Source organism: Microtus pennsylvanicus, chromosome 10, assembly GCF_037038515.1.
Source record: "Microtus pennsylvanicus isolate mMicPen1 chromosome 10, mMicPen1.hap1, whole genome shotgun sequence".
Lineage (NCBI taxonomy): Eukaryota > Metazoa > Chordata > Mammalia > Rodentia > Cricetidae > Microtus > Microtus pennsylvanicus.
Genome location: NC_134588.1, coordinates 63,019,706 through 63,044,371, shown reverse-complemented (window position 1 = coordinate 63,044,371; position 24,666 = coordinate 63,019,706). Strand labels below are relative to the sequence as shown.

Genomic DNA, 24,666 nt, shown 5'->3' with positions numbered 1-24,666 from the left:
GTATGACATGTTTCTGCTGCAGTTAGTTAGTAGTAGATAATTAAAAACTAACTAACTTCTAACTTGTACTTTTTGAAAACTGTAACCAACTTAAACCCATGTCAGTGACGGAGTCTTTCTCTCAAAATGAAAGGAACCTACCCTCTTATGCTTGAGCACGGGGAACTTGGTAAACTGCGGAGTCCCTCAGCATAGACATCTCTGTGGAAGTTAAAGTGAGTGCTTTCTCTAAACTCTATAATAATGCCAAACTCTATAACCTCTTTAAATGCAATTAAAACATGAGTGTCAAGTAGTAAAATTCAAACACATGAAACTGCATGCTACTCACTTTCAGAAGTACAAGATTTCCATCCTCTTATGGCCTATAAACTGGAGGCTAATCATCGATATAGATCAAAGGGGAAATGAAAAAAATAGTAATAGAAGTAAAAAATATACAATATAGTAAGTCAAAGAGAAATGCACTTCTTTTTAATCTGGAAATTTGGGATGTTATCTAAAAGGACATATCATTTCAAAACAAATTCTAATGGATGATTATAATTTTTGTTGGCAAAACAGAGAAGGGGATTTCTCAGAGAAGTACAGTTGCAAAACTATGAAAATAATAGCATGAATATATTTAATATGTAATAAGCATGCTACTTTTGTAATCATTGCTGCCCCTGCAATGTCCCTACCATGTCGTATTATCTGGACACTCCTCTGTTAAGCAGCTGCAATAGTGGTGGACAGTTTGGTGCAAACTTGCTCGAGATGGATACAGTTGGATGCTAAGATCCCCAGAGGTGTCCCTTCAACTTTGGAGCCTGGACATATGTGGCTGTGTTTTCTTTCTTCTGTTCCTTCAAGTAGTGTATTCTGTAGGTGTTATGATTGTTTCTTCAGAGTCTTCAATGTTGGCATTGATGATGCTTCCTTACCTGTATCTAGAGGCCCTGACAGTACAGTGTTAGCACTGAGCTTTCTTCCCTGGTTCTTACATTGGCTCTTACATTGAGCTTCCCTCCTTGGCTCTTACTCTCCTGATTCTGTAGTCCTGCTTAATAGAATCGCTTCTCAAGATACACATTCACACTTTCCTATTTCATATTCTGCTTTTGGAGATGTGATTCCAAAAGAGGGTGCACAGACAGCTGAATTTATGAGAATAGCCCAATAGATTATATTGTCAAAGTCTCACAAGAGTGAGAGACCTCAGCTAATATTTACTTATAAGTTGAAATGTAGTGAGCTGCAGGCAGGCCTGTTTTTCATCCTGCCCGGTTCCTGTATGGTTAGCTTTACATCTGAAATAGCAGCACACAAACTGTATTCATATAAACGCTGCCTGGCTTATTATATCCATTCTCTTCTTGGCTAATTCTCACATCTTGCTTAACCCATTTCTAATAATCTGTGTAGCACCACAAAGTGGTGGCTTACCGGGAAAGATTCAGCATGTCTGACCTGCATCTATCTCGGGCCGGAGCTTCATTGCATCTGGCTCAGAGAGGAGAGGCATGGCTATTGCCTCACTTCCTCCCAGTGTTTTGTTCTGTTTACTCCGCCTACCTAATTTGCTGTCCTATCAAGAGCCAAGGCAGTTTCTTTATTAACCAATGAAATCAACTCAAAACAGAAGACCCTCCCACATCATTGAAAGGTATAAGTCTTGATACAAAGAACTCTAGTCACTGCTCCAACTTTCCAGTCCTTTCTAAATGTACTTTACTTAGATTTAACAAATGAACTCTCCAAGCAGTACCCACGGGTGCATCTCTTGCCAAAGAGAGATGTTTGGGCAGTTTGCATGTTTATACTTATGTATTATAAAAGCTAGCTCCGATAAACTCATAGATTCTATTTTGCTTACCATAAGTGGTTCTAGAAAGATCAGAATATACTCTACAGGAGCAAACTTCAACTAGGACAGGTAACTTTGGCCTTTCTTCTTTTCTAGAATTCTATATTCGTAAAGCCAACAATTAGCTACCTGCTGCCTTCTCCCTTCCCCATACGCACCCACAATTTCAAAAACACAAATCCAAGTGTCCTGGTTAGTTTCATGTGAACATGACACAAACTAGAGTTATTTGGGAAGAGGAAAACTCAATTGAGAAAATACCCTCACCAAACTGGCCTGTGGGCAAGTCCCTGGGAGAATTTCTTAGTTAATGGCTGATGTGGGCAGGCCAGCTCATTGTGGGTAGGGCCACCTCTTCACAGGCAGTTCAGAGGTATATAAGAAAGTAGATTGAGCAAGCCAGGAGAAACCCTCTTCCAGTACCTGAGAACACTGTGCTCATACGCACACTCTCAACAGACAAAGACATTCATACATATAAATAAAAATAATGGCAATAAAAATAGACAAGACACTGTAACTGTTTTTGATTACTATCCCTAGCCAAGGGTAGAGTGCAGGCTCTTTACTAGCTCTCTGCTTTGAGCAATAAGCTTGTAAACTCCTCACCTTGGCATAATGGCCTTGTGTGACTGGCCCTTGCCTACGTCTTTTACCTCCTGCCCCTTTCTTCCTCTGAGATCCATACCATGTTATTGCTGTTGTCAGAAGTAGGCAAGAATCTTGCTTGTTTTCTGAATTACATTTTTGGTAACTTTCATTTCTTTTTTTTCTCTTTATACTTTTTCACTAGCAAAGAAGTTCCAAGAGACTGGGACCTTTGCCCTTCTCACCTTTTCATCACTGATGTATTCCTAGTACATCACCTGACGTAGTATTTTCTGAATGTGTTAATAAATACATGAATATTCTTGTCATCCTGTATGGCAGTTCAGCCGTAATGAGTCAGACAACTTCGTTGTTTTTCCCTTCAAGCAAAGCAGACCTTGGAACTGGGTCACTGAAGAATTTTTGGATAGCATGGCTCCTCTTTTTGCTCCTTCTCCTTTGTAGTCTTTGTCCTCTCCATCTCTTCCCCAGCTTACCAGAGACATCACTTCATAGTATCCCTGATGCTAACGTTTGGTCCACTCAACATACTCAGTCCTCTGCTGACAGAATAGCTCACACAGATAACTTGAGGGAGGACACTTAATTTGTGACTTCAGAAGGTCCTTCTACCATGGCAGGGACGATGTGGCAGAGCAGCAGCCCAGCTCACCTCATGGTGGGCCAGGAAGTGGAGGCTGCTGCATATCCATTTTCCTCAGCCTGGCTCCAGCCCACATTCATAGCTTTAATCTTAATTGATAACAGCTTGCAAACTTTTCTTGTTTTTAAGTTTAATGATCCTGTCATTTAGTGCAAGAGGAATAGATTTTTTTTCTTTTTTTGGTCTAAAGAGTATTCTGAAATCATCTCATAGTATTATTAATGCTAGCTATTTTCCTACATGATAGACTATTTTACAGCTAGCGGTGAGTGAGATTATAGGTATTTTGCAGGTAATAATGAGATTATAGCTATTTTATAGGTAATAATGAGATTAGAAAAGCAGGGAATAGGAAGCATAGAACTATAGAATTGAATATGTTGTATTTATGTTTGTTTGTTTTGTTTGTTTTGTTTTGTTTGAGACAGGGTCTCATTATGTAGCTCTGCCCAGGTTAGATTCTCTATGTAGATGAGGTTAGCATCAAACTCACATACATAAAATCTGCTTCTGCCTCCCAGGTGCTGGGATTAAAGGTGTGTCCTACCATGTCTGGCAAAAAGAGCTAGTTTGATTTTTAAAAAAATAATTATACTATAAATATTGATAATTATCCAAGAGTGGGCATGTAATACATCCATCGAGAAGTTGCTAACATAGGAGAAGCTATTTTTTTCAGATACAAAGGAAGGTTTTAAGAAAGCATCAGGCTGGCCGGCAGCACAGCAGCAGAGTCAGTGTGGATTTTCAGCCTGGGGTGCTTCCTTTGAGACAGAAAGGAAGGAGCACATAAAAATGAGCCCCTCTCCGTTTGAAGCAAACCTAATCTTTGTGATCATGGCTGTGATCTAAATCTATTAAAGATGTTCAGACTTGGTGTCCTTGGTATCAGTGTGGGGTGACCTGAATAGTGAGCAATAAACTTGTGTATTGAAATTCAAGCTGGAAGAAATGTGCCTGGGAAGTGAAAGCGACAGTTAGTGCTTCGTGTCTGTCTTCACGAAGACCAAGAGCCTATGTAAAATGACAGATGCACTTTTCGGGAGAGAAACCCATAATGTTTTCCTATTTAGTAGGTGACAGTATGTCCCAAGGTAACACAAGCTTCAGGGGCTGAAACAAGCATGGTTATTAAAGGCTAGCGGTTTCTCAGTTCATACAAATTGAATTTTTTCATAGGCTGGAGGACTGTGGAAATCTAGTGTAAAATGATGAAATAAATTAGCATATTAAGTGAATTTATACATTCAGGCCTGTGAGCACTTTGAATTTAAGAAAGAAATTTTATTACTTCTTGAAAGAAAATGACAACTCTTCAATTCTGTGTTCGAACTCCGTGTTGGAAAGGCCTTATTTGATGAATTATATCATTTTAATGATTATCCAAAGAAATGTATTTTAAATTCATGGGAATCTTTCTTCTTTCCTGTCTTTTTCCCCCAGAATTACTGACTTAGGAAACATCAAAAGAAGATTATATTTATCAACAGTCCATAAGGAACTGTCCTCAACCCCTCTTCATGCAAAAATCCCACTCTTCATGATCAAGCGTAAAATTGTAAGTATCACATGAATGTTGCCTAAAATAGGATTAAATTTAACTCCCAAGATACTCATTTTGGGTCCTCTCTATGTATAGGCCTTTTGTTAGGCACTGAGATGCTATTAAAAGTGAATAAAATGCCTCCCTGACCCTTGACACTTGCTGTGCAAAAGAGTATTATTTAAATACAGTGTTACCAAACCTGTGAAGGAGACACACTAGAGAGAGATGCTACCAACTCTGGAAAAGGGAAGGAAATTATTTTTTGACCAGCTGCAGGCTTCATGCAGGGACAGCAGCAGGTGGGCTTAGAAAGCTTGTAAACAGGGAAACATAGAAGACCCAGCACCTCCAGCAAAGGGACAGCTGGGCAAAAGCTTGGAGGCCGGAAGTGGTACAACTCTGAGGAGCACAGGCTAGCATCACTTTTGCCAGCTCTCAAACAGCTGAAGAAGCATGGTCGCACAACACAGCAGCCTGGCTCAGCGGAAGACGTGACCTGCTGGTGATGTCGGAAGGGTCTGCTTGGCTAACTGGTCTCTCTCAAGCTTGGTTCAGTCTGAGTTTTATTTTAATGGTACTCCTCTCAATACCCTGTTTGTGTACCACCTGTTCTAGGATATGCTTATTTCTTTGCTTTAAATTGACCCACTTTTTTTTAACTTCAATTTATTCTTAAAGAAATCTTCATATACGTTGTATAAATGGAAAAGTTAGTGCAATCTTCCAAAATAAAATATGAAGAGGACTGGGGAGATGGCTCAGTGGATAAAGTGCTCACTACTTAAACATAACGATTGGAGTTTAAGTCCCCCAAACCCAGGCTAAAGCTAAGCAGGTATAGCAACCACTTGGAATCCTAATCCTCAGAAGACAGAACAGAGGGTGGGGTCCCTGGGGCCAGCTGACTTGTTCATCAAGTGACCCTGTGCTGATAAATAAAGTGAAGAGCAATCAAGAAAGAACTAATGTTCACTTCAGGCCTCCACACACGTGCACGTGCACGTGCTCCTGCATGGACACTGGGATGGAGAAAAGAACCCTACTAAAGCTGTGATAGGCTGGGATGCAGCTGAGTGACAAGAGCGTGTTGTATGTCTCAGATTCTGAGTTTCACCCCTATCACCACAAAACACACACAAAGAAAGAAGAGCTTTTGGACTCAAAAAAGAAAACAGTTCTGTGGTTAGGAAATTGTTTTGGTAGTGAGGTCTACAACCACTGGAATGGGTAGAAAGTAAAAATAATGTGGCCATTTGCTGTAATTTGGGCTAGCACTTGTGAGGACTGGGTGGTAGCCATAGAAGAACGGATGTGAAGCAACCTGAGTTTCTTGTGTCTAAATGAGTTAAGACACATGTACATAGTAGATACAGTACATCCATACGTGGTGTCCTCTGCAGGAGTAAAAACAAAACCAGGGTGGAGACGCTTGCTGTTTTTAAGTGTGTGTGTGTGTGTGTGTGTGTGTGTGTGTGTGTGTGTGTGTGTGTGTGTAATTTAAACATGTAGTGCAAATACTTTGTACAGCTTAAAGACAGATCATTCTTGGACCTGTGTACATATGAGCAAAACTAAAGGAACTCAATAGGATGTGTGTGTATCTTATATATGTGATATATATATATGTACATATATACGTATATTAATGAACTAATATATTATTTGTGGTATATTATAGAAATAAATTTATATATTTATAAAAATATATTTATATGTAGACATAATATGTATGGTATATATGGGAATTAAGTAATTTGGGAGGGAGATACAGTAGTTGAGAAATGGAGGGGTTAGTAATGTAGATGGAGTGCTCATGTGTAAAATTCTCAAACATTAGTAAAGTTGATTATATTGCTGGTCTGGAAATTCTTGTGTTCTATATCTATAAAATGCAGACAATATGAAACATGTAGAGTATATATGCCACAAGGATGTTGGGATTTACATGTTGTAACAATAAAGCTTTTAGAAAGAGTGTCTGGCAGTACAGAGAGCCCTGGGTAAAGACCATACCTGCAGTTTGTACTTTTAAAGCTCATGGGGTTGGTCCTCTGGAAGGTGCTCATCATTGTCATTGAATTTCCCAACGCCCATAACTTCAAACCTCTGCCCTTCACTCACTTACTTGCCTGTCTTCTCCATCAGACTGTTAGCATGCCCTGTTGAGCTTTTAGCTCTCTAGTTCCTGTCAGTATCTGGTACACAGTAAGTACTCAAATACTGTCCAGACAAACTGGCAAGTCTTAATGTACCTTCTGATAAAATAGTGAGGGTTTTGAGAACAAATTATATAAGCTTTGTATTGTTCTTGGTGATTTCACAAGTGTCTCAGAGTATTCAAACAGATGCTAAGAACTCTTTCTCATGTCCCTCATTTTCCTCCAGATTCAACAATGATGAAGGAGAAAGCTGATGTACTCTCTTCCCGATGAGTGTCTGTTGAGTAGTGTTTTAAGGGCAGTTTCTATCCCAAGCAGTAGAGACGCTAAGCATAACCCACTCATCAGGGACACTATGCCCTTGGTCAATGTGATACCCGCCCTACTTATCTGGTTTGTGTTTTGACCAGGTCGTTCACATTTTTTCTATCCATTATCATTTGTATCTATCTTGACTGTAAGCCTCAACAGAGCTTGCTAAAAGCACTTCAGCTAACATTTAAAAACTTGAAGATCTCATACAAAATTCCTGACTTCTGACCTCGGTTTCCTAATCTGCGCCTACTACATCTTATGATCTTGAAGCCTTTTACTTAATAAGGTGCACACTGTGCCCTGAAACCCTTCTACTTTGCTTAGCTATCTGTCTGAGACTTCTAGGAATCCTGGTTCAGAATAGAATTGCTGAATTGTTCACTGTTCCTGTTCTGTAGCTAAGTACTTTAGGTACCAACAGGCAATAAAATAAAATTCTTATAGCCAAACAGATATGAATATTTATATATAGGCCACTTTCTGTTTCAATTATCTTTAAATGTTAGCCTTCCAAATTTATTTTCCATGGTATTCTTAATTATGAAGATTCACTTTAACCTTTCAGTTACTGAAATTTCTATGTTTAACTTGAGTTTTCAATGTCAAGAACAATTTAAAAAATGATAAACTATCACATTAAACACTGGAAGTACCCACTTAGTCAGGACTCACTGAAATCCATTTCATTTCTTCTTTACTACAACTTTTAATAGTTGGTGGTGGTCTATGATGCATATCAATGTTTTGCTACCAAAACGTGCTAAAATATATAGTAAATTTAATCACGTTTGAATAGGAAGTTAATTATGTGCTGCTGTTCCGAATGAGTCTTTCACTAGAGATAGAGCAGAACAATGTGATAAAGCAATCTCCTCCACTCAGATACCTAGTGTTTCACATTTAAATGGATAAAATCATTCTTTAGGACTTGTACATTATTTAACTAAACTCTAGTGGCATCTTTTATAGAATTTGATTACAAACTAGAGGTCTAGTTTATTGCCCCTAATATTACTCAAGAACCATCTTCCCCATTTTCCTCAAACATCATGCTTCCCTTTGAGCCAGTGATTTGGGGTATATACCCAAAGGCTGCTCAATCATACCACAAGGATATGTGCTTAGCTATGTTCATGGCAGCATTATTTGTCATAGCCAGAACCTGGAAACAACCTAAGTGCCCCTCAACCGAAGAATGGATAAGGAAAATGTGGTACATTAACACAATGGAGTACTACACAGCAGAGAAAAAATAATGACATCTTGAATTTTGCAGCAAAATGAATGGAGCTAGAAAACATCATACTGAGTGAGGTAACCCCTACCCAGAAAGACAATATAATATGTACTCATTCATAAGTGACTTTTAGACATAAAGCAAAGAAAAATCAGCCTATAATTCACAATCCCAGAGAACCTAGACAACAAAGAGGACCCTAAGAGAGACATACATGGATCTAATCTACATGGGAAGTAGAAAAAGAGAAAAATCTCCTGAGTAAAGTGGGAGCATGAGGATTATGGGAGAGGGTAGAAGGGGAATAGAAAGGAAGGGAGGGTAGCAAAGAAAAATATATAGCTCAATAAAAACAATAACAAATTTTTAAAAATCCAGAGTTCACTTCTTGTTGCCTTTGAATCGAGATTTGGAATTTTCACCTCCTTCTTCAGAACTGCCTGCCTATAGGCCATCGTGTCCAACCATGATGACAATGGACTAAACCTCTGAAATTGTAAGCCAGCCAATTAAATGCTTTCCTTCATAAGAGTTGCCATGGTCACAGTTTCTCTTCACAGCAACAGAAACCCTAGCTAAGAATAAAAATTGGTACCGGGACTGGGACGTTACTGTGATAGGCCTGACCATGCTTTTGGTTGAAGGAATAAGGACCTTGGGACTGTGGGTTAGAAAAGCAGTTGAATGCTTTAAGTGCTGCCTAATGAGCCATACTAGTAGGAGCATGGAAGACAGTGGTGCTGAAAGTAATTTGATGAACTGTGGGACCTTGCTCAGGAGATTACAAAGGAGTATGTGGACTGGAGATAGTTCTTGTGATATTTTGGTGAAAAAAAGTGGCTGATTTTCTTCTTTGTCCAAAGAGTCTGCCTGAGGCTAAATTAAAGACTTTTAAATTAAAAATGTACAAATTGAGAAGAAAAAAACACCAGGAAGTAAATAAAGCTAAATCCTATGTGCTTGGAGATAAACAGATTAAGAAATGGAATAAAGGAAGTGATGACCTCAGGACAAGATCCCACCCAGCCAAGTTTCCAATTTCTGAAAAGGAATTAAAGAAAAGTTTAGAGGCTGGTGGAGGTAGTACCAGCCTTTAATCCCAGCACTGGGAAGACGGAGACAGGTAAGTCTCTGAGTTTGAGGCCAACCTGGTGAACAGAGCAATTTCCAGAACAGCCATGCTTAGGCAGTGAAGGCAACCATGAGAAACAGAAAACTGGTAAAGACGTATAGAAAGGCAAGCTTAATCTATAGAGCACGTTTTAAGACAGCCTGGTTTAGGCAGTGAAGGTAGCCACCATAAGCAGAAAGTCAGTGAAGATGTAATTGAACAAGGGAGCCATGTTCCAGGCCCAGCAATCAGCAGAACTTGGCAACTTTGGCCACGTTGTTCTGGCTTTAGAGTCAAAAAGTAACTAAGGAAAATAGCTGAGTACTTACCTTGAATGCAGGAAACCCTGGGCTCAGTGCCCATAACTGCATGAAGCTGGGCATGCTAATGCACACCAAGAATCCAGGCTGCCAGGGGGTAAAGGAAGATCAGAAGTTCAGATTCCTAAGTGCCTACATAGTAAGTTTGAGGTCAGCCCTACCTGTATAAGACCTTGTCTCAAAGAGAGAGAATGGAGGAGAAAAGAAAAATAGGAATATAATCAGAGGTTTCTCTCCCACCTGCCAGTTCCCTAATAACTGCTCAGAGGCTTAATATTACTTATCAATGCTTGACCAATGGCTCAAGCTTTTTATTAGCTAGCTTTTACATTTAAATTAACTAGTATTTTTTAAAACCTGTGCTTTGCTATGTGGTTTGTGACTTGTTACCTTATTTTTTTACATGTCTTCCTTTATTGGCAGCTGGCTTGTATCTCCCAGACTCCACCCTTCTTCTCCTCTATCTCTTTTTGGATTTCCTGCCTGGCTCTATCCTGTCTTACCATATACCATAGTGCCTTTATTCATAAGCCAATGAGAACAACACATAGTCACAGCATACAGAAAGACCATCCCATAGCATGTGAGAACCAACATTGGATATGTCATTGAGCAAATCTGCAATCCAACCAATGTAATCTTCAGGCCACATACTGTATACGTGCTAGAAAAATGCTCTGTTCTCAGAATTCAGACTGGCACAGCAAAAGACCATTTTCAAAAGACCTATGCTATAGATGACTAGGAGCCTATGGAAGCAAAGTTCTTTCTCTGCACAGCTTGTGAACCCAGAGAAAGTTGCATGTGACTCTGACCTGATGTCTGTGCCAGAGAATACCTAGAAATAGAAGGGAGGTGAGGAATAAGAATAGAGGGGAACAAAGACCATGCAGTGGTCCACAGTTGGAAATCTACTCTTAGACTTATATTGAAATAAACCACACAAAAATTGGTCCTGTACCTCTGCTCATGCAAGGGACAAGCCCAATTGCATGTGCACCCACATTAGGGGCTACACAGTGATGCACTTGCATGTAATCTCACACAAGGATCTGGACAGGGACAGGTCCTGAACCTCTATGTTCATACAGGTAATAAAAAAATGCTCAAACTAAAAGTAGCCTCTCCCGGAATTCAGATTCTTCCACACATTTTTGGAAGAAGTACAGCCAGAGCTCCTCAAACTGTTCCATTAAATAGAAAGGAAAACTTACTACCAAACTAGTTTTTATAAAACTAGTATTACCCATACCAAAAGCAGATAAGGATACAACAGCAAATATCATTATAAGCTCAGATAAACTCAGAACTTCTCAATAAAACACGTGCAGGTGGAATTCCAACTACTCATCAATAAGATCATTCACTGTGACTGGGCTTCCTTCCAGGAAAGCAAGAGAGGTAAGGCCTGTGTCTTAGTAAGGGTCGCTGCTGCGATAAAACACCATGACCAAAAGCAGCTTGGGGGAAAAAGGGTTTATTTCATCTTACAACTTGTAGTCTATCATTCAGAGAAGTCAGTGCAGAAACTCAGGGCAGGAAACTGGAGGCAGGAACTGATGCTGAGGCCATGAAGGAGTACTGTTTACTGACTTTCTCTTCAAGGGTTGCTCAGCCTGCTTTCTTATAGAACCCAGGCCCTCACACATCAATCATCAGTCAAGAAAATGCACCGCAGGCCCGTCTGATGGGGCAGTTTTCTCCTTTGAAGTTCCCTCTCCAAAAGTGACTTTAGCTTGTGTCAACGTGATATAAAACTAGCCGTCACAACATACCAATCAGTAGATGCAGAAAAGACCTTTGACAGAATGATTCGTCTCTACAGCATGAAAGTCTTAAAGAAACTAGGAAGAACATACATAAATAAAATAAGGACTATATATGACAAACCCATAGCCAACATTATTATAAGTGAAAGAAAAACTTTGAAGTTCCACCAAAATTAGAAATGGAACAAGATTGTCCTCTTCCTCTGCTCTTGCTCTGTATTGTACTTGAAGGATTAGAGTGATAAGGGAAAGGAAAAAAAGAAATACAAAACAAAATTCAAACTATCTTTTTGCATATAATATAATCCTATTTGTAAGAAACCCTAAGGAGTCCACCAGAAAACTTAAAACTCATAAACACATTCAGCAAAGTAACAGAATATAAAATAGGCATACAAATACCATAAGTTTCCTGTATGCTAAACATAACAAGAAACAAATCAAGAAAAGAGTCCTATTCACAATCATTTTTTAAACATACCTAGAAGTCAGGGTACATTGCTCACTGGTCGAGGTCACAGTCTGCCATAAGCCTAGAAGTTTTTTCTATAAGCTTAGCAGTATGAAACTCCCTTCCTCTCCAGCATGGCTTCCTGCTCTCTACCTGACCTTTTCTGGAGAATGTCCCTGGGCCAGAAGAACTGACCTTATCTAAAAGCTGTCTCTAACCAGATGTCTGTCTCTAAAACCAGATGCCTGATTTATCTGTAGCTCAAACACTGAGAAGGATCACTGCTAGAAGACTGTCTTGTTGCACATACTGGAGACTTTTGATAGGAGCACGCCTCTTAATGCAAATTAGGTGATGCCCCTGCCACTGTCCCCAACCTTTAGAGTCCCCTTTCTTCCTGGAATAAAGAGGTGTTGTAATATTTAACCATCTCCCCAGAGAGCTGTCTCCTATAGCTCGCAAACTGTGGCATCCTGCTCACTCGTTCCATCCCCTCTAATGGAACAAACAGCACCTGGAAATAAACCTCACCTAGGAAGTGAAAGCTTCCTCTACAATGAAAATTCTAAACCACTGAAGAAATCAAAGAAGATGCTAGAATATGGAAAAACCTCTCATTATTCTGGATCAGCTGAATTAATACAGTGAAAATGTTGTAGCACTAAAAGCAGTCTATTTGATTCAGTAGACTCCTTGTCTATTCCAATGATATCATCCCATAAAATAAAACTCATAAGAATCACACGGAAGCAAAAAAGTTTCAGGATATCCAAAGCAAGCCTGAGTAAGAAAAGCAATGCTGGCCATGTTACAATGCCCAACATCAGGTCACACATCAGAGCTATAGTAACAAAAGCAGCATGGAATCAGGGGCCCAAATTAAACCCTCTAAGCTACAGACATCTGATTTTCAAGAGAAATGTGAAAAACATGCATTGGAGAATAGTGGTTTCTTTAACAAATGGTGGCCAAAAAAAAAAAAAACCCAGAATATCTACATGTCAAAGAGTAAAACTAGGCCTGTATTGCTCATTCTCTATAAAAATTGGTTCAGAATGCATCAAAGAACTTAATGTAAGACTGCAGTCCATGAACCTTGCTATAGGAAGATACTTCAATACATAGGCATGAGCATGGACTTTCTGAAAAGAACCCAGGGAGCCAAGGTCATAAAGACTGGCAGATGGGCTTGGGTGAAATTAAAAGGATCTGCAGCGCAGGTGAAATATTTGTATGGGAAGTCCACAGAGTAGAAGAAAATCTTTCCTATCATCTTGTTACCGTGTGGCTCGGCATTTGGAGGGCACCCACTGGTGTGTCTAGGTTCCTAAGTCCAGGTCTAAGAGTTGTACCAGAAACACAGTGTAATTGAAATATAAAGTTTCTTAAGAGAGATAATAAGCCAGGTGGTGGTGGTGCACGCCTTTAATCCCAGCAGGCTGAAGGCAGAGACTGGTGAATCTCTGTGAGTTCAAGGCCAGCCTGGTCAATAGTAAGAGCTCCGAGCTCCACGATAGCCAGGACTGTTACACAGAGAAATCCTCTCTCAAAACAAAAAACGAAGGAAGGGACGGAGGGAGAGGGAGGAAGAGGGAGGGAGGGAGGGAGGGAGGGAGGAAGGAAGAGGGAGGGAGGGAGGGAGGGAGGAAGGAAGAAGGAAGGAAGGAAGGAAGGAAGGAAGGAAGGAAGGAAGGAAGGAAGGAAGGAAGGAAGGAAAGTAGCGACTCTGAAGAAAGGGAGTGATCCACTGAGCTTGGAAAAGACGTATCGTGACTTTAATGATCATGCACAGAGCACCCTCTTTCTCTCGTGCCTGTGTCCTGGCTCCTCCAGCTGTTTGTTCCATGTAGACTCAGTGGGAAAGGCTTTCCAGCCCTTCACTAACTGGCCCCTTTGGTTTATTGATACTGCTGCTGCTCTCTCCAGTCCCTAGTCCCGGCAGTCTGACAGAGGATTAGTACCTAGAATATGTAAAGATCACAGGTCCTCCTCAGGCTTGCACAGCCTCCTCCCACGCCCAGTGGTTAATCATGGTGACCTTTACCTAGGAGATCAGTAAAGTGCAGTTAACAGCATCTATTTGAGAGTGTTTCCATACATTATTCAATCTTGGGGCTCTGGCCTGCTCAGTGTTTTCAGTGGTAGACTAAGAATTTGAATGTATTATTTGGAGGTGGAGCTGTGGAATGTATGTCAGCAGGGGAGAGCCCTGGCTGAAGGAAGTGAGTCTCCTCCGAGAGCCCTGGCCCCTTCTTGTCTCCTCTCTTCCTCCACATCGTCCTTCCCCATCCGGTTTCTGCTTTGTAACGGATCCAGCAGATATGATGCTTCTTATAATATGAACCAAGATAATTATCCTTTTTTCTCAAGTATTTGCTACAGAAAAAAATATTACTGGCATAATATGACAATTCTAAATGTGTACACACTTAAATAAGAAAGCTTGAAAGTGTATGAAAAACTAAGAGAGCTCAATGGGGAAAGGCAAATACAGTGTAGTGAAATTTCAAGAGTCCTCCGTTTGAAACTGTCGGGAAACGAGGAAGACTGTGCTGTGGAAGCGCGGTCAATCAGCCTGCACTGTTCGGCATTTGTGGAAACTTTATCTAATGACTGCAGAGTATATCATTTTCAAGTGGACACTGAGCATTCACTGAGATGGCGAAGACGAGGGAAGCTCTTTCTGTTGCCTGTGTATTAAACCTCACATTACAAACACTTGAGGTCAGTAATTCTTCCCTGCTTCATTAAAGCTATACATAGAAATAGAGTAATTAAAGATCAAGGAAATGTCGAAAATCATAAGGACTTTAATAATGGATGATACCTCCATGAATAATGAAAATATATTTTATAAAGATCAACTATAATTCATATAATCCACTTGTTAGTAGTAAAGTTTATCCTTTTTCTCCAAACTTCATAGCATATATCATAATATTTATATAAATATCAAGTTGTTTGTTGAAGCTTATGAAAATTATAACCTTTATAAAATCTGTTAAACCACAATATACATGTATATATTTCTATTTTCTATAGCCAAGGTGGATTTTTGAAAGGTTTCCCCATTTTTCTCAGGATTCACCTTCTAGATGGTAGACCATTGGAATAAATGTACCAATTATCAGACATTTGTTTAATTATTAAGAAATGAGAGTGTGTGTGGACATGAGTGCATTTATATCTTGATATATTCGTGTACATACACATTATTATTATTATTATTTGAAGACTTTGCAAACAAGCACTAGTCAAGGAGAGGGAATGAGGGCATCATGCCTGCCCTGGACACAGGCTGCTTTCGTGGGACTCCGTTAGAAGGAGGTGGGCTCTAATTCCCTAGCAGAGTGCAGATACTCAGGGAGAGAGCAACAGAGCCTTCAGGTGAGAACACAACCATGTTCAGCTGTGTTCTCTACATGGTAAACTTCTTATTGAAAACCAAATGTGAGTGACATCTTCAAACTTTTCCAAGAAGTAGAGGACTTAAGAGTCATTATTTTAAAAAGGGAAGATTATACAACCAGAAATTAATTCAAAATATAAAAGGGGGGAAGGTGTATGGTAGAAGGGAGGGCTGTCACAAAGAACCGTTTAGCTCCATTGGGTATAATATTACAGTCCTATTAATACAATCTCAGAATATGGAATGCTAGGAAAAAGAGAGTAAACAAAAGATGATAACCCAGGGAGGATGACGGTTAGAAAGCATGACATGTAAGGGAACCAGAAATCTCATCTGACATGGGGCCAGGGGGTGGGTTGGTATCTAAAACAGGCGAAATTAAATAAATTACATAGAGAAGAGAATCAATTAACTGACTTACCAGGATGATCGGGTAGAACCTTGACAGCACTGTGCTTTCATTTGCATGTATGACCCCCTCTGTGGTAACTGTTTAGTAGAAGCCACATGTCTGCTTCTCATGTGTATTTATATCTCCACAAGTGAGGCCAGTGCCAGCACTTAATATGGACTGCATGTGTGGGGGAAGAATCAGTGACATTTTTGGTGACTTGAACTAGTTAACTAGAACTGGGGCATGTTAAGTCTTTCAGGGAAAGAAACAATACTTATAGAATAGTGCTTATATGATGTACTAATGGATAAAGAAAACCCACACCTCCATTCCCTGTGATCTGGACTTGCCCAGACCATCACGTTCTACCTGGTGGACCTATCTCTTGGATTCAGCCTCCTAACCGGCCTTCTCACTTTACCCTTGTTTGACTACAGATACAAGACTATTCTCTGTCTCAGTGATCTTTATTCTGACACAGCCCCACCTTATCCCCAAAGGCCTCCTCTGTCACTCAGAATATTCCTATATCAAGGGTGACCCAAACTTATCTTCCCAGTGCTCTGCATTTTCACATTATTATGTCCAGAACTTCAGAAGCATTTACCTTGTAGAGACTCTGCTAAGCCTTTAAGACATGTTCTGAGAGGCTTGATGCCCTACCCAACACCACGCCCCAAAGTCCCACAATCCAGCTGATTATCATTATCCAGCTATACCTAACCCCACTTCCTCCCTAGTGAGCTCCAGGCTCTATACTCCCCAAGGGACCATAGTATTCTCATGGCCTAGGAATGTAACTTTACTGTTGAGTCACCTACAAAAATATAATCTTTTTGGTGTAGTTGGTAAACCATTCCAGTCTCTATCTGACCTGCTACTGAGACATCATAGGCTCAGCTCCATATTAAAATCAGCACGCTCCTAGAAAAAGCCATATTTATAAACTGTGCTTCTAAAAATAATCAATGACCCCAATATTTAATAAAGAAGTAAATGGAATTTTAATACTACTTTTGTTTTAATTTCAATTTTTTTTCTATTTTTATTCTGCAATATTAAATATGTTTTAATTTCTCACTATTGTTTGCTTTTTTTCTCTCTCCTTACTCAGTCAGACCATAGCATTCATTTGATGAGGTACTAAGGGATCTAATTGTTTAATAGGCTGGAATTAGTACCTGCAAGAGTACTTCAAAATTGGCACACACACAGCATAATTACAAATCCTTTAGAAGGATCTATTTCTGTACAATAGGTTAATTGGTTGTAAGTAGATAGTACTGGGTACCATTTAACCAAGATTCTAATTTAATCCCTTCCTTTTAAAAATAAAGTAGCTAATTGTAGTCAAATTAATCTCCTTGAAAAAAACAACGGGCTCCTTGTCTCTGATGTTCAAGCATTAAGTGTCATAAAGCACCTGCCTTTAACTTCATACTAGCATGGTTCCCACAGACAAAAGATCTACTTTCCAGAGCAGCTCTGGTGTCTCATGATAGGGACATAATAGTCAGCTACCTGATGTATATTTCAGATAATGGTGATTCGTGGAGGAAAATCAAGGCCACTTTTAAGGAAACTTAAGTCAAACAGAAAGAGCACACTGGAGCCAAGTCGGAGGATTCGGATAACGGCCTCAACTCTGGCCATGAGTCTCTGCCTCTGCACCTTAGAAGGTCCTAACTTGTATCTGCTTCCCTTGTTCTTAGTGGTGCAATCTGTGCATTGACTTGGTCGCATTCACCAGTGAGATATTCAAGGGAGCAGTTTTCCAGTCGTTGGATGGAATTATTGTCTCTGCTAACTGTAAGCTACGGAAGATCTTCACTTTAAAATCAAAGCCTCGAGAAACTGCTGATAAAGATGGTAAGCTTTGTTTTCTAGTTTTGAGGACCCTTCTTTGAGAGAAATGTAAAGTAAGAAACTTAAATGTTAATTTAGAATGCAAATGTAAGTTATAGACATAAACGTTTTTTGAATTGAGAACAGTTTTGGTATTAACTACACTGATTTGAGTTGCCACCATCAGTATATGAGGTTCCCCTTTCCCTACACCTTGGCAGTATTTCTGAGATGAGAGAATCTCTATAGTTTTAATTTTCTTATAGCTAGGGATGTTGAACATTTTTTTCACGTTTATTACCCTTTCTTACTCCCTTTGAAAACCATCTGTTTCATCAGCTTACTTAGTAATTGCGTTGTTTTGATTTGGATTAGTGGCTCTTTTGATATTATAGATACTAATTTTTGTCAAATACTGACCCATGCTATAGTTTTTGTCTTCACTCAGCTCATTGTTTGCTTTGTAGTGCAAAGGCTTTTTAATTTCATTTAATCCTAATTCTTTTTTCTTGCTATTGCTTCCTCGACTACAGGAGTCTTTTTTAGGAAATCCTTGCTGATACCTGTATTTTTATGTTTTTCCAACTTTCTCCTCTAATGGCATTACATTGAATTCTTCTATAAAATTTTGTATATAGTTTAAGGATCCAGTTTCACTTTTTCTGTTTGTTTGTTTGTTCACTTTAATTTCAAGATACTTTTGTTTTTAAAACAGTTTTTTGTTTATGATAGTACTTGCCTTCTGAACTGAGATTTAATTGAGAATAGAATTCTCTTTAGGTAGCTGAAAAAGTAGAGGAATTTTTTTTATAGAAGCTGGGTGCTATACAGTATATCAAGGATATTCAGAAAAGCAAGCTTGTATTCTATAGCTATGAATAAGTCAAGCTTGCTCCTACCACCAGGTTGTTCTCCTCACAGATCTGCAGACTCCCTAAGTGACACCACAGTTCTGAACTCTAGATTCTAGGATGTATTATAGCAGCCCCCGTTTACTTTCCTGCCACCCTCCCCAGACATAGATTTCTTCTTCTTGCTTCTCTCTATTGAGTAAAGCATGTTGTCATGGCTACTAATCTGTGGAGCCCAGGTTACATGCTACTAGGGAGGCTGGTGAAAGCACGGGTCTGGTTTCTGTTTTGCAAAGCAGGATTTATTGTATGGGGGAGCCACCAAATCAAGGACATACAAATGACAGACTTCATAGTGTCCTCATTCTCTTCTAACTCTGCATGAGTTTCATGGTGTGATTTGACAGCAATGGTAATTTCCTATTGAATGCATTAGAAATGGAAAAAAAGCTGCTCTTCCTCACACTGTTTGTCTAAAAACTAGAATAAGTGCATTATTCTTAATTTAATTAATATATTTTATAGATTACTCAGCTGTCTAGTGATTACATATGAAAACACAGTCTTGTTACAATGGTTATAAACACCCCAAAATATTGAAAGAATACTAATGCTTTCCTTTTATTTTCACCTGGAGTAATTTTATTAAAAATCAGTTCTTCTAGAAGCTAGAAGCAGAACTGCACAGAGATGTCAAAGGTGGATTTTTAGAGCTTTGTCTGTGACTTTTTGCCTGTGTTCCCCTGGATATGGGTCATTCACACTGTGCCTTTTTGATAAAACATAGTAATGCATGCTGAAAGTTTCCCAGAGATCACAAGTCGATGAGTGCACCTTTTCGTAGTATCTATCACTTACAGGCTACAGTTGAAGATGCTGCAAAAAGCAAAACCTTCTAATAAAATGCTACAATGTGTAGAGAAAATTATATGTTCTCTGTATCAGATCATAGTAAATTAATCATAGCCTAATAAATATAAATGCAAAGAAAAAGTGAATAGAGCTTAGCAAGTGAAATATATGTTTTATTCTCTGATCCCTCTTTAAGCTCCCATCAAAATTATGATCCAGAAATGTTTTAAAGGGTATAAATTCACAAGGATGCAGTGTGGGAGGAGAAAAGAACAACAGACCAAAGGTGCCTCTATATTTTCAAGCTAAAGGTGTGTCTTCAGAGAACAAATAAAGCTGAAGCCTTTGAGCCCACCCAGAACTTGGCCTGAAGCTTGGGAGTTTGTGCTGTCATGGCTGTCATAGGATGAGGGATCCAACTAAAGGCAGGGAGAATGGTGACAGTGGTTCAGGTGGCTTTCAGTGTGTTCCTTCTCTGCCCACATAGAACCACATGGCAGATGTGTTCTCTGAAGAAACTGAGCCAGATAACTTTTGAATTCAGCTGCATTAGGCACATGACACTAACAGGAAGAAGGAATTACTTATGGCTAGGGATGTTTTATCTCAGTTAATAAAAGATGCATCTATAAAAGAGTAATTTGTTCTTACCTCACTTCAATAATTTTATTGAAGCATAGGTATTCTATTGTCAACTTTTTGTATGCCTATAGAAAGCATGTCCAGTCCTAAATATATCCTTTGTATAGTTATAGCAATGAGGACGTATTACTGTGTTTCTATAATCAAGAAATTTGAGCAATCCAATCAAAAATTTGAGCATTAAAAATATCCTGGAAATGCTACTGTCCTCACATGATTGTGTCTGTCTCCCTCCTTGATTTGTCAGATTAATTATGCCTGTTTGTGAACTCAATAAAGCTGGGATCACACGGTGCCTGTACTTCTGTTGTTTGTGAATCTATCTGTGTCAAGGCTACTTATCACTACTGTGCCCTGTGACGTTCACAGAATCACACTTTATCGTTGTTGGGCTGTTATGACTAACACTGCTGGGAGCAGTCTCCTCTGGGGCTCGTAGGCGGGACTTTTTTCCCTTAGCATTTGCCTGGAGCTGAGTGACTACACACTTTTTATTCTTGAGTTATGTGTATTGATTTTAGAATTTCATTTGAATTTTTTATAGCTTCCATGATTCTGAAAGAATTTTCCATCTTGTTATCAAAGTTGTCCGTTACATTAATCAAAACTGTTTTTAAATTCATGTCTCATAATTCCAATATCTAAATCCATTGGTGGGTTTATTAAATTAAATTTTGAGTATACAGATATAATGTATTTATTGTGGAATTTTTGTACCTGGATATGATTGTGCTCTCTCCTTACACATGCCACACTCCGCCTTTCTCACCCACATGTCTGCCTCACCTTTACCAGTCCTCTTAGCCATCAGATAGCCCCCCTTCAGCTTTGAGACCACATATATTCCGTCTCTCTCCCCTCCCATTTAAAATCGCTTTCTCCTTTGTCATGGACCCTTTGTAGTTTCCTCTCCCCCTCTCTCTCTCTTCTCTGTCTTCTCTCTGTGTTCTCTCTGTCTCTCTGTCTCTCTGTCTCTATTTCTCTCTCTCTCTCTCTCTCTCTCTCTCACACACACACACACACACACACACACTTGAATTTAATGAGTTCACATATGACAGAAAACAAGCAGCATTTGTAATTCTGGGTCTGGCTTATTTTATTTATAACATAATGTCTTCCAATTCCACTTATATTTCTATAAATCTCATGTTTTAACGTTACCTTTATAGTTGATTAAAATTCTGTTTCATGAATATACTATGTATTCTTTATCCATTCACCTGTCTATGGACTTCTAGGTTGGTTCTGTTCCATAGCTATTGTGAGGAGTACAGAAAAATAAACATAGACATGGAAGTATCCCTGTGACATTTTGAATTCAGGTGCTTTAGGTAAATATCTGGGAGTGGTATAGCTGAGTGGCAGGGCACTTCTAATATTAGTGTTTTGAGAAACTGCTGCACTTACTTCAATATTGACCGCACCATTTTTAGAATCATGTTTACATTTTGACTTTTTGCCTGCATATGTGAATATGCACCATGTGCATGTCTAGTACCCCTTAAGGCCAGAATGGATTCCTTGGGACTGGAGTTAGGGTAGCTTTTAACTGTCTTGTTGATTCTTAGAATTGAACCCAGTATCTCTGCAAGAGCAACAAATACTCTTTTTAATTAATTAAATTTTTCCCATCCTGGTCACATTTTCTCCTTGTCCCTCTCCTGCCAGCTCTCCCAACTGTCCCCCTGCCCCCACACACACATCCATCCATTCCTCCTCCTTAGTCTTCAGAAAAGGATAGGCCTCCCATCGTTATCAACCAGCCATGGCATATCAAGCTGCAGTAAGACTAGGCACCATCTCTCTTATTAAGGCTGGACAAGGCAATCCAGTACAAGGGAAGGGACCCACAAGCAGGCAACAGAAAGCAGGCAGCAGAGTCAGAGACAGCCCGTGGTCCCTCTCTTAGGAGCCCTACAAGAAAGCCAAGCTGCACAACTGTAATATATGTGCAGAAGGCCTAGGTCGGTCCCATTTAGGCTTCCTGGTTGTCAGTTCAGTCTCTGTGAGTCCCTATGAGTCCAAGTTAGTTGATTTGTTTTCTTGTGGTGTCCTTGGCCCTCTGACTCCCATACTCCTTCCTCCCCCTCTTCCACAAGATTCCCCAAGGTCTGCCTAATGTTTGGCTGTGGGTTTCTTCATCTGTTACCATCAGTTTCTGGTAATAACTTCTGACATTAGAAGTCTCTCTAATGACAGTTGGGCTATGCAACGATCTATAAGTATAGCAGAAATCATTAGGAATTGTTTCATTGACTTTTTTGCCAGTCATGTTTGGTTGTGTCTTAGGTCTCAGCCTCTGAGTTCTGACTCTCCAAGCAGTGTCAGGAGTATGCTCCCTCTCATGGGTATGGGTCTCAAGTTGGATCCACTGGGTGGCCACTCCCATAATTTCTGCACCACCTTCACCTCAGAATATCTTGTAGGCAGGGCAAATTTTAGGTCCCAGTCCCTCCACTGGAAGTCTTGCTGGTTACAGGAGATGTCTGGTTTAGGCGCTGTATCTCCCATTGCTCAAAATCTTAGTAGGGGTCACCGTCGTAGATGCCTGGGAGTTTCCATTGCACTAGGTTTTTAGCTTGTCTCAGAGATGCTCTTGATTCCAGTTGTCTTTCCCAGCATTCTCCCTGCATGCTCCCGCTACCTGATCCTCCTGTTCCCATGCTCACTATCCATCTATACCCCTCCCCTCATCCACCTGTGATATCTATTTCCCCTTGATGTATATACTTCAGGATTCATATATACATGAGATTCATGTATTCCCCTAGAGCCTGCCTTGTTATTTAGCTTCTTTGAGTATATGGATTGTGGCATGTACCGGCACAAAATAAAGGCAATGCAGATATCAGAGAATATTTACCAGTTTATTGTTAAACTTACTGAACCAAAGTTCCAGCATAGCACAGGTAGCGAGGAACAAAAGGGCCGAGCCGCCTCTCCGCGCACCCTTTATTGGCAGGGATTCGCCTGAGGCAAACCCCGCCCTCTAAAGGGAGCTGATTTAACCCCTTTATCTCCCCCTTTTGTCTAAATAAGACACAACTAAACCAAATATAACTATAACAATAATAACAAATGATAAATATAACAAACAATATTGAGAGCAAAAGTTTTGCTAAAGAGTAACTACAATTAAATAATCTTCAACTCCATCAAAGATCTGAGAAGGGAGTAAATATTACTTAACAAAAAAGAGATATCCAAAATGTGCAACAAATGACAGAGACAACTGACTGCCTGGGCAATCACCCAAAATCTCGTTTGCAATGTTGAGTCAACCAACTTTGGCTAAGGCCTAACATAACTGACATACCATTCTCAAATGCAAGGAACTTTCTTAGGATTATCCTACCCTGTCTTGGCAAGATAAGACAATCCTGTTTATATCTTAGTCAGTAGTTGAGGTATGGGTTTTTCTTAACCCAAAGGCCAGTTCTGCCAGGAAGACAAGCTCCCAGTGGAGTGTCTTTGGTGCTCAACGTTCTCTCGGGAGTAGAGTGGTGTTGCCAGGAGTAAATTGTGTCTCAATGGCACAGAATTCTAGGTTAGATTAAAGGCCATTTTCTACAGCTCTTCAAAGAGGCTGAAGATTATACTATCTATACTGAAAATAATCTCTATGTATCTAAAAAACCTGATTAACCTAAAAATAATATGACAAACATGTAATTCTCAATACCTATCTAATTTGAAAACTAAGGGAATAAACAATTGTGCAATGTATGAAGACAATGATCTTCACCTGTAAACAATGTCATTACTTATCAAATGTAAACAATGTTATTACATAAATAGTACCAGAGGTAGAAATGTACATTGTGATATGATAGATGTATCCATACAATATAAGCATACTCTTATACCAAAATAGAGGTAGGAACACTCACATTCAATATTCAATATATCAATATACAAGAAACAGTACCAACATAATTTTCTAAAAACAGTAAGTCACAAATACCAATCATCCCATCAACCCAGTTAATCCCCCTCTTTTTTTTTATATATATATATATCCCTAATTTCATACAATATCTCCCCATCCCCTCACCCCTAAACCAACCACTAAAAGATGTCTCTAACCCTGTGGGCAAACTCTGTTGGGAGAGGGGACGTCGTCCTCTTAGATTGCTTCTAGCTGACATGGGGGCGACGTTCTTCTTAGGGGCCCCTGTGAAAGCAAACGATGGTAAAATTCCCAAATTAACCTTTGACTTAAGAAGACTATAACTAGTCTCTGTGTGTTTCGAGAAGGTCCGGCCAGAGCGTTGTCAAAAATGTGCATCATATGAAATTGTCTCTTGCAATTGGTACCAAAAACAGATCCAAAATTAGTGCTTAAAAAAAAAATTTATGACGTCATAAAAACCAGATTGAGTTGATGTTGTGGGGCCCCATCTTCATCCTGGAAACTTTAAAAATTACTGTAGGAAAATATGTTGCTTGTTATGGGAAATTTAAACATTAACAACAAGGACTTATACTGACATATAAAGAAAGACACAGATGTGAGGGAAGGCAAAGAAAGTTTATCAAGTATAAAATTATTCTTATTCTGTCCCATTTCATGGCTCCTGACCTGAGACAGAAACTTTGAAATATCTCTTATCAACAGGCTTGGAATTGAAGAAGGACTGAGCCATAGTCCAACTCCAAAA

The 24,666-nt window shown here is 39.5% G+C and overlaps 1 protein-coding gene across 6 annotated transcripts in view; it reads left to right on the top strand.

Moving 5' to 3' along the window:
• Cfap20dc (CFAP20 domain containing) overlaps positions 1–24,666 on the top strand; it is a 225,524-nt gene that overhangs the window by 70,101 nt on the left and 130,757 nt on the right. For all 6 annotated transcript variants that reach the window (XM_075988576.1, XM_075988575.1, XM_075988577.1 and 3 more), the window contains 2 exons: positions 4,545–4,659; positions 17,525–17,681. In XM_075988576.1, the coding sequence (XP_075844691.1) occupies positions 4,545–4,659; positions 17,525–17,681 (272 nt within the window). The remainder of the gene's footprint in view (positions 1–4,544; positions 4,660–17,524; positions 17,682–24,666) is intronic.